The following is a 12,060-nucleotide window of genomic DNA, read 5'->3' on the forward strand; positions in this document are numbered from 1 at the left end:
GTAGTACCAATTTACAAAAGTGTGGGCATAGAGGCGCCACATCTCGTACACCTATGCATGTAAGATTGCACAAAAACTTCCAGAAGCATGCACACCCGCGCGCATGATGCTTGCAGAGACACAACTTCAGTGTACATACGTGTATAAAATGACAGAAACCCTAGAATTCTATGGGGAAGAAAAAAAGAGAAAGACACAAAAAAGGGACTGAGAGAGGATGCGTGAATCAAAAAGTAACGGGAAGAAACTCGAAGACGAAGACCACATCTTCCCAGGACGGAGTCACATATTTGGATTCGATTGTTCTTTTTTGATCCCACTACAATTTCTTAGTTACTTGGTGATGTCGAAAAACTTGAATTTGTTTTATTGTTTTTCCGTTGTGAACTATTTTATTTAACCTAGAGGACAACATAGCTTGATCAAATCTATATTTGCGAATTGTTTATTTCTATATGCGAATTTCTTATTGTTTTATTTATATTTTTCAAATTTTATTGCTTTCATTTACTTAATCAATAATTGGACTGTCATATTTATTCGAAATCTATCACTCGGGAGAGAAAATTCTATTAGGAACATAGAAATGTAATGTTGGTGTTTATAGAGTTCGAAAGACCTATAATTCCATTGAACCCATCGAAATAATTATAGTACTATTAAAATTAGTTAACGTTTGGGTTTTATAGGGATATCGAAATCAATATTAGATAATTAGTTCATACGTATCACTTAAGAAAAGTATTAGGAATATTTGAGAATTCTGGGATAGTAAACGGAATGAATTTATGAATATAAAAGTAAATGATAATTTAATATAGTGACGACCAAGTGAAATCACACATCTAGATTCTTTGATCTCGTTGATTTTACAGCGTTGTGTGCTTGAATTAGTTCTATTTATAATTAATTGTAAAATTTACTTTAATTATCTAACTAAAGGTTGACTATTTTAAGTACGATAGTTAATATATTATTAAATTACACTCCCTATGAGAATGATATATGTACTTAACCGAGTACTAAAACTTGACACCGTACACTTGTGGGTAGAAATATTGCAACATTACCCTTTTTTCATGGCCGATGATTTGATATTTGTTTCATGTATTAAAAGAAATTCGATTCTTTTTGGATAAATTGCTTGATTATATTTTTTTCTTCTTCATGTCTTGACTGTTAAAATTGTCAACCCCTATAAATTGTATTTTGAATAGGGTAATCATTCTTCTGGCTATCTCACTGAGAGATTCTACAGCCAGAACTGACTCTTTATATTTATTAAAGTCATATCTAATGCAAATTTAACTAATCTCATAAGACTCATTTATAAAAGTTTTATGAATCATTCTCCTTTGAGATCAAGTGTTTCTACTATGATTCTCATATTCTATGTCTAATCATCTATGAGATCTTCTTTGTTTTTGAAGTCAAGTACATCAAGGTTAAGCATAACCTCATAATGAGGTATAAGTTCCAAAAACGTATTTCTCATAGAGTGTTTGGTGCAAGAAATTTAACTTCTCCTTGATCTCGTTCTCGTTGGGTATGTTTTTCTACGACATGAAAAGCTGTTTGGGGTGCTCTTGTATTTGTATTATGAGATCTCACACTTTTTCTTGGTAGTTCGTGAAAAGACGACCATGTTATTCTTTAGATCTACGACCCTCAATTTTGCATATCCCACAAATTCCCCCAGTTGTGTTAATCTTTAGATCCACGACCCTCAGATTTGCAAAAGATTCTACAAGGTTTTGGAGATCAACAAGGTCTTGGAGATCATCGTGACCAATCATTTTTAAAGTTTTTATTATATTAATTTTCTTTTCTAAGACATTTTTAAGTAAATTGATCATTTTTTCTTCGTCAGTTAAAGACTTTGGCATCACCTTGGTTGTACCTCTTTGGTCTAATAAGGTTCCGTACAAAAGGATAGTGATAACCTTCCTACTGACGTTTTTTAACTAGAACTTGCTTGTTCTATAATTTGGATTCTTGTTTGAACATCCTTTAGTATTACAAGAATTTTTTCTACTTTTTGTGGTATATAATACAACACATTACCATAATTATTTATTGTATTTTTTGGATTTTTCTAAGATCTTCAGATAGTTTAGAGGAATCCGATACTACTTCTAAGAACTTATTGGACTAAATCATAATTTTACTTTGGATTCTGACAAGTTCCACGTTGCTTCTAATATCGCATTTTGGTTAGATATTCATGTTCTAATATTCCAAAGTATTGGAATAAGTCTTGCAAATAATTAATCTCAAACAGGTGTTTAGATCCATATTATTTGAAAAAATTATCCTCCTCAAACATTTAATCACTGAGTATTAATAATTTTTTATGTTTGAAATAATTTATCTAGACTTTAATACCATTTCTAGCTCATTTACAAAATTAATAATATTTTTTTTTGTCATTTTATCAAAATTAAGGAGTTCAAACTATAAATTTAGATCCCTAAGAAGTAAATCTTAAATTAAATTTAAATTGGTGATTTTTCCTCATCTATACTTAATAAAATGCTAATTTAAATTAAAAATGATTTTCAAGTTAGACATTAATTTATGAAATCTAATGTGAGTGTAAAAGAACAGTAGAAAATTGTCGAGAAATGACAAAAAATCCCATCTTTCATATCCATCTTTCAGTCAATCAAACGTGTGACCCTACATGTTTCTCATGTCCCCTCAAAATGTCATTTCATTTTAATCAATATTTAAATAATTGGAATTTTACTGCGATTCGAATTCCATATTCAGTTTTTTTTTTAAAAAAAGAAAAATGAGAGTGGTTTCAACGAAAAATAGAAAAGTTCTGGATGCTTGAGAATAATTAAGTTTGGCTAATCAACTTGTTTCGTAAACTAGCTCATTATTTAGAGCGAGTCTAATGTGAAATCGTCTCACGGATCATAATCTGTGAGACAGGTCAACTCTACTCATATTCACAATAAAAAGTAATACTCTTAATATAAAAAGTAATATTTTTTCATGGGTGACCCAAATAAAATATCCGTCTCACAAATACGATCCATGAGATCGTCTTGTTCATTATTTAATTACATAATAATAATAACAATAATAATAATAAATAAATAAATAGTTTATGTATTAAAATAAATTACGGGCTCGTGAGATGTATAAACTCTCGAACGATACATGGGATTATCCATTACTCTAGCTAACTCAATTTCTTACAAGAATAGCGTCGCCACTGTGAAGGTTATTATTCTACGTTTTTTTTACATGAGACTTCGAGCTAGAACGAAGTTATTGTAGCTCCTGTATAGCAAATTCGACTTAGAGTGAAAAACAATATATCCATTTCATCGTCAAATGTCGGAGTCCAATTTTATTTTCATCACTACTTTAGAAAAAATAAAATATAGTTTATCGTTAAATAGTAGGTCTCTACTGAGACGGTATTAGGGATATATATTCGTTGGACGGACCGAACCGGTCCATATTTAGAATCAAAATTAATATTTTGACATAAAAATAATTTATTTTAATGGGTCGAGTTATATAATATATATATATATATATATATATATATATATATATATATATATATCTCGCAAAATTAATATATGAGACAATCTCATTATAGTTTTTGTTATCTTTAAAACACGTAATGTTATATATACAAATTGTCCACCGGTGGTGCCGTATATTGGGCTGGTCCTCATAGTTGATATGGGCCTGATTTAACCAGAGCCCAAATAAACCCATACCCCTCTCTCTTAAATGGACGGTGTAGATCGCAGCCATCTTTGAGATTAGCGGCTGCTCTTCCATTTTCCCGTTAAGTAATTAGACGTAAATTCATAATCCAATTATTTAATTTTTAATATATATATATATATATATATATATATATATATATATATATATATATATATATATATATATATATAAACACACACACACACACTTACTTATGGAATTGAGAGGAATTGGCGTAAATAAATGAAATTTGTACAATAAGTATTTTTTTGGTATATTTAAGTTAAGTTGTGTTTGGATTGATGGATTTGAAAGTGTGAATTGACTTATTTGAATGAACAAAATTCAAATAAATTTCAAATCAAATTATATAATTTCAATAATAATTATGATCGATGTACTCAATATGGGTATCATTTCAAATACATATTCAAATCTTTTCTCAAAACAAGTGTATCAGTCCGTGTTATACCATTGTCCCACATCTAAAAATCAAAGATTTAAAAATTAGTTTATAATGGCTTACAATGAACTTCTATAGCAACTTGGGTTAATCATTTTCGTAAAGCGAGGACGAATACGAAGTAGTTGCTATAGGGGCCCATTGTACAGTCACGCAGACGCGAGCCCGGGCTCGGGGGCGTGACAGAATGGTATCAGAGCCGGTCACCGGCATGGAACACCGAGAAATAAGTGCTATGCGGGCAAAATGCTACGTGCATGGGAGCCACATCTTGAACCTGCGGGGCAAAGTGCTACATGCCGGGAGCCACCTCTTGAACCTGTAGGAGCCACCTTTAGATTCTCGGTGCTGGTGGATCGAGAGGTCAGGCCGCGTCCTCGTCGCGTTCTGAAAGAGGGGTGATTGTGATACCCTTGTCCCTCATCTAAAAATCAAAGATTTAAAAATGCGTTTATAATGGCTTACAATAGATTTCTATAGCAACTTGGGTTAATCATTTTCGTAAAGCGAGGACGAATACGAAGAAATTGCTATAGGGACTCATTGTACAGTCACGTAGGCACGAGCCCGGGCTCGGTACGTGACAGTCCGAGTTCAACCTTAATATATTATCACCGAAGTGTTGATACATGTCGTCATGACATATCTACAATGTTTGGAATCATATCGTTCATGTTAGATGACACGTCAATTTTCATGTGATAAAGATATACGACAGGAAAAAAAAACATTATCACACTTAAATCAAATTATTATAATTAAATGACAACTCTAAATGTGTCAATTTGTAGGACAGTTTTGTTAGTTTTCTAATGAAAATTTTATTGAATATTTATAAAAAGAATACAATTGTTTTTATATATATATATATATATATATATATATATATATATATATATATATATATATATATATATATATATATATATCTATTATACAAAATTTATTCAAGACAACCGCAACACTTTTATTTATTTTTTCTCATGCTCATTTCATTTATTTATTTTCTCTCCCAATTTTTGTTGGTCTTTCTATGAAAATAAATTCAAATTGAATTCAATTTGAAAATAAGATATAAAAACTTACAAACTATTAAATATTTTAAAAACTTATATGATATTTAATATATGTTAAATCAAACCATTTTAAGGATAATTTAAATCATTCAAATATACGAGTGTTAGTTTTATCACATAAATTCTTGTGAGACGATTTCATTACTATATATATATATATATATATATATATATATATATATATGTATATATATATGTATATATTATTAAACTTGAGCACCTCGTATTGACTAATTTTGGTTTGTCAATGTGACATCAATGTTTTTTTTTTTTTTTACAGTTTTATCATTCATAATATTTGTTAGATAGCTTTGCTGGTTTGAATTTAGAGTGAGTCTCATGTGAGATCGTTTCACGAATCATAATCTGTGAGACATGTCAACCCTACCCATATTCACAATAAAAAATAATACTCTTAACATAAAAATTAATACTTTTTCATGGGTGACTCAAATAAGAGATCCGTCTCACAAATACGACCCATGAGACCGTCTCACACAAGTTTTTGCCTTGAGTTTATTAGTAATTTTTGTACATTTCACTATATTTTCTCCAACTTATCTATAATTTTAAATATTATCCAATCGTTAATCAATAAATATTATATTCTAATAAATTCATATATATATTTTGAAAAAAAAATTAAATACAAAAAAAGCCTATAATAATATAAGATAAAATATTGCTAAAGCAATAAAATAACATAAATTTTTGAAACACGTTACACATTGGTGATTGGACATTAGATAATTGTTTCATTAAGACTAATAAATAATGATCTCATGTTTAAGGTTAGGAAGATCACATAATGACAATAATTAGAGCTCTTGTCCACTTGGTTTGCATTTAAATATTATCAAATCAAATAAAAATATTATTTTAATGGTCCCTCACTTTCATTTAAATAATATTAATTAGTAATCAATAAATTATTCCACAATTTCGGCTATAGATTATCATAGAGCAGCCAAAGTATGAAAGAATCTAATTATTGTTAACTATTATTTAATTGATAATTAACCTATTAATTATTCCTTCTTCCAAAATACGCCTCTCCCAATTTAATTTCCAATTAATCTCCCGCAAGAATATATGTATGTCCCTCGTTAGGAAAAAACATGTGTGAGACGGTCTCACGGATCATATTTTGTGAGACGGATTTTTATTTGGATAATCAATAAAAAAGTATTACTTTTTATGCTAAGAGTATTACTTTTTATTGTGAATATGTGTAAGGTTGACTTGTTTCACAGATTGGGGTCCGTAAGACGATCTCACGTGAGACATACTCCCTTAGTTAATTTTGAATTAATCGAGGTGTGATATTTAGGAAGGAATGAGTCTCATGTGAGACCATCTCACGGATCCTAATCTGTGAGACGGGTCAACCCTACCCATATTCATAGTAAAAAATAATACTCTTAGCATAAAAAAATAATATTTTTTCATTGATAACCCAAATGAGAGATCTGTCTCACAAATACGAGCCGTGAGATCGTCTCACACAAATTTTTGTCTTTAGGAAGCCCACATTATGCCAATTTGGATTTGTAATTTAAAATTCCCTATTAGAAGTATTATAACAATGACAAAAATTTATGTGAGACGATCTCACGGGTCGTATTTTGTGATACAGATATCTCATTTGGATCATCCATGAAAAAATATTATTTTTTATGCTAAGAATATTATTTTTTTATTGTGAATATCGGTAAAGTTGACTCGTCTCATAGATAAAGATTCGTGATATCGTCTCACAAAAGACCTATTCTTATACAATAACGAGAATCTGATAAATATTTTAAAATTTCATTCCAAATTAATATAATATTCTAAATTTTCATTTGATATAACATTCATTAGACCTACGTATCAAGATCAGTGGCATCATTTATTACCATGAAATTGACTCACTACGAATTAAAAGATAATGATGGAGTTTTCACACCATAAAAAAATATCAAGTTTGAATATATTGAATGAGATAAATATGTTTGCACATAAAAAAATATTCAGTGTATATTCGTGTGTGTGTGGGCGCATATATTGTTCAACATATTTTCATTAATTCACGTTTTGCTCAATTAAAATAAAAAAATAATATTTTTATATTTCAATTTATTATTTTATAATTTACCATCATGTAAGAAGAACCAAATAGTTTTCAAATGTATGCTATATATTTAGTTTTACTAAAATAAATACTTTTTTGGAGTGGTGCACACTTGGTTAATATTGGTCATGAATTCGATTCTCCTACTGACTTTTTTTCAGATGAATATGTCGTACATGATTTGTTCAGTGTAATGTTTTTGGTTGATGTGATTTAAATGCTATTTTTTTAATACGAGGGTTTGCCAATTCACACTGAATTGTTACACTGTGGGTTATAATGTCATAAAAAAATACAATTAAAAAATAGAAATTAACACAATATAAACTTGTTCAAAAGTTCAAAACACAAAAACAATGAAAATATTATTAGTCCTCTTACATAAAGATGAGTGTTTTTGGTTTTATCTTTTATTTTTTTGGGTTTCCCCCCAAAATTCAGCTACTATCTACTTTAACAAAAAATTATGTGAGACAGTCTCGCGGATCGTATTTTGTGATATATATCTCTTATTTGGGTCATCCATGAAAAATGATTACTTTTTATGCTAAGACTATTAATTTTTATTGTGAATATCAGTAGGGTTGACTCGTCTCACAGATAAAGATTCGTGAGACCGTCTTACAAGAGATCTGCTCATCTACTTTTTCTACTTCCTATTTACATTCTTCTAACTTTCATGAAATCATCATTCTATTCAAAACTTTTATGCTTAAATCTTCTCTTATTTTTAATTTAAAAAAGTTAAAAATATCATATCCCTGTACAAATAATTATTTTTATAAACATAATGTAAGTTCATCAACTGATCAAATAATACAATCCGACAAGACCAAAGAGGAACATACATACACACATAAATACATATAGACACAATACATACATATATATATATATATATATATATATATATATATATATTTATACAATAGTGTGTGTTTGTGTGTGTATTATTATGATCCAGTTTGTCTCCAAGACCTTTGCTCCAGATTCGATGCCCCCGTTTCTTGAAAACCTTTTAATTGTCAGAAATTGTTTTTGGGAAATTGCATCTGAAAACTTAATTATGTTAGCCACTGAAAACTGGATCAATCGTCTGCTTCCTCTGATCCAAAGAATTTAAGTGTAATTTTCTTGATCTTACTCCAACCCCACTTTTTGTCGTCTTCTGAGTTGTGTTTTCATTGATTCTCGCCTTTTTCTCCACTTCCCAACAAATCCATCTCCCACAAATTCCTCCAAAAGACTTCCATTTTTTTTAGGTTTTTTCAGATCACTCTTCACCTGTTTCCCCTTCGTATTCAATCCCACGCCTCGATTCTTTCAGCGTCAAGATCAAGCTAACAAAAAACCCACATCACAAAATTCAATCTTTGATTGGAATAAAAAAGGAAGAAGGATCGAATCTCGATTCTCACCCAAAAAGAATGCAAGACCCGTATCTGTATTCTCAGATCAAAGCAAATGTGCAGCAACAGCCACAGTTCCCGGAGCAAGAGCAATTGAAGTGCCCGAGGTGTGATTCACCAAACACAAAATTTTGCTACTACAACAACTACAATCTCTCTCAGCCTCGCCACTTCTGCAAGAGTTGCAAAAGGTACTGGACTAAAGGCGGTGCCTTGAGAAACATACCTATAGGCGGTGGTTCCCGGAAGAACGCCAAGCGGAGTTCCTCCTCCGCAAACAACCAGCAGAGCAAGCGCCCGGCAGCATCTTCCTCGCCCTCTAACGCTAGTGTCAACAACTCTGCAGCAGCTTCCGAGTTATTGCCGCTGAAGGGAGAAGACAGGTACGGGGGCCAATTCGGGAACTTAATGGATGTGAGTGGTAGTTTCAGCTCACTCCTGGGGTCAATCGGTGGACAGTACGGAAATTTCCTCGACGGGATAGGTTCGCATGGGTCAAATTTGGCGTTGGGCGACGACCATTTCGTAGGCCCTGATCCCCAACTTGTAATGGGGAGTGGCGGCAATAATGGCGATGGATTCTTGAACATGGAGGAGGGTGGTGAATCCAGCTGTTGGAGTGATGCAAATGGCTTGCCTGATCTTGCTATTTACACACCAGCCTCCAATTTTCACTAGGTAAGATCAAATAAATACTTCATTCAAGAAGAGAGGACAAATTGGCTCTTTGTCTTTTTTCCTTTTTTTCTCCCAATTTTCAAGAAAACTTAATGGATGGGTTAACTCCATCAAATCTTGAATGAAATTAGTTGGGGTGGAGTGAATATATATTATATTATATTATATTATTATATAAAATTATGAGTTCTTGGAGTCATTATATGTTGATGGTCCTCATTGATCATGGAGTTGTGCCTTCTCTTTTTTTGTTGGGGTCTGTTTTTTGAGACATTGTATGAGTTCTAATGGTGGAGGTGATGTTTACAATTCGAGGCTTCTTGCTAAATTCATTGATGTTTAATTTGGAAGTATTGTGTGTGTTCCACATTTGACTTGCGGAGGAGACTTGGACTCCATCATCTAAGTAATTATTTGAGTGGCCTCTTCGTGTTATCTTAGCAATCCCCCATTCCTTATTATATAATATATTTTTTTTCATAATTAATTTTTATGTACATTTTTTTTGCTATACTAAAATTAAGGATTTGCATCCAAAAATAAAATTAGGGATTTTATTTTTTGGTTGATTGATTAACATAATTATTTAAGTGGGAGAGTTTTTTTTTTAAAATAAGAATTTGTGTAACTGGTTAAAAAAAATTTGTCCATTTTTTATACTGATTTTTGGGATTTTGAGATAGGCATAAAAATTCATTTGACACCGTCTCGCAAATCAATTTTGTGATACGAATATTTTACTCGACTTGTTCTACGATAAAATATTATTTTCACTCTCAGTATGAATTAGATCGATCTATCTCACAAAAATAGATTCACGGAATCGTATCGACTTAATATATATATATATACAATTCCTAGTCATCCATATCATTATTATTATTATTATGTGTGTGTGAGTGTGTAGATTGTGCAGATAAATAATGTAAAGATATAACAAGTACATAATTTGGGATATATAATCGAATGAAGTAAAATCTACTATTATTTTCTTTCACAAAAGAATCATGTATTGGCAATAATTTTTGCTCCATTATCCAGAGAACTCTTAAAATAAGAAAATATATGTTTGAACATGCCTGTTCCCTTTATTTATTTACCCCAGTGTATTTGAATTCTTCGTCATACAAAAAACTTGCCAAATGATCATCTCACATGTAAATATATTATGCTTAATTTTTTTAAAAAAAAAGTAAAGGCACGTTATTTTACATATATAAAGATTGGATTTGGGTAGCCACCCCCCTCTCCACTGGCTTTTTCCTAAATTATTATATCTTTACTTTCTTATTAATATTAATATGTGTGTGGAATAATGGGTTGGGAAGATATAAGATATGATGGATCACGAAATGTGTTTTTTTAGCATTATTTCTGCGTTTGAAAGGACAAGACATATTTGAACTTTTTCCCTTGCTTGAATTATTTTATGCAAACTATATCTTTTATTTCTGCATATGCTTCCCCCCTTGGAATGGTTTAGTGCTCTTCTGTGACATTCAGTTTGTTTATTATATGGCAAAAACTTGTGTGAGACGGTCTCACGGGTCATATTTGTGAGACGGATCCCTTATTTGGGTAATACATGAAAAAGTATTACTTTATTGCTAAAAGTATTACTTTTTATTGTGAATATCCGTAGGGTTGACCCGTCTCACGAATTAAGATCCGTGAAACGGTCTCACATGAGACCTACTCTTATTATATTTCTTTTATTTTTAGTGTTGGGCTTGTGGACTGTTTTTTGCCACAAAACTCTTATCAAATCATTTTTGAAACATATCTTTAACCCTATTCGATCTATAAAAAATAACATTTTTTATGAAAAAAATATTATATGTATAGATCAGTTTGAACTGTATCACGACAAATATCTACAAGACTTTATAAAAAATCTAGTTTTCTTTGGCCTACACACTTGCTTTAGGGGACTTGCAATATATATATATATATATATATATATATAGATATATATATATATAGGTTGATTTGTTTGTGGTAATGGGATGCATGTTTTATGTGGTCGGAATTATATCTTTTGTCAATTTCACGTATCGTGTGGACTGACGAGGCCGGAAAACGGGAAGATCACTAGGGCAGTACTCCATATTTTTATTTTCTTCCGTCGTCAAGTGCTATGAATGCTTTTGAGATGCCCATCTCGCCGGAAAACCAATTGGTAGAAACGATTATGCAAGTAGCGGCAATAATTTCTGACCACAAGGCTCTTATGGTATTTATTACGTCTCGCGAATTTATATTTGTGAGAAAGATGGACTCAGTCTATAATTACAGTGAAAACTAAAACTTGACATAGAAATAATATTTTTTATGAGTCGAAAATTCGTCTCAGAAAATTGATTTATAAAATTATCTCGTAAGAGTTTTTATTTCTCCAAAAGGTGAAATCGCTCACTTTAGGCGCCCCTCACCCTCGGCCCGACAGGAATGTGAGAGGAGGTAAATCATGGTGACTCAGCCAACCAACAGCAGCTAGACCTTATGCTACGCCGCGCACAAGGAGCTCCCCCTCATTGGAGAGAATTTAACTCCCACACTGCCGCTTGCGAGACTCGATCCTTG

At 31.3% G+C, this 12,060-nt stretch overlaps 1 protein-coding gene across 1 annotated transcript; it reads left to right on the top strand.

Moving 5' to 3' along the window:
- The first annotated feature begins 8,317 nt into the window (after window positions 1-8,317).
- Window positions 8,318-9,574, top strand: LOC140832577 (uncharacterized). Its single transcript, XM_073196676.1, has one exon. It carries the CDS (start codon window positions 8,818-8,820, stop codon window positions 9,475-9,477), a length of 660 nt encoding a protein of 219 aa, XP_073052777.1. The 5' UTR covers window positions 8,318-8,817; the 3' UTR covers window positions 9,478-9,574.
- The last annotated feature ends 2,486 nt before the right edge of the window (window positions 9,575-12,060 follow it).

This window comes from Primulina eburnea, chromosome 1 (assembly GCF_022965805.1).
Source record: "Primulina eburnea isolate SZY01 chromosome 1, ASM2296580v1, whole genome shotgun sequence".
Taxonomy (NCBI): domain Eukaryota; kingdom Viridiplantae; phylum Streptophyta; class Magnoliopsida; order Lamiales; family Gesneriaceae; genus Primulina; species Primulina eburnea.

What these genes read in the sequence shown, in the direction of transcription:
- LOC140832577 (XM_073196676.1), top strand. Translation starts at nt 8,818, where the DNA reads ATGCAAGACCCGTATCTGTATTCTCAGATCAAAGCAAATGTGCAGCAA.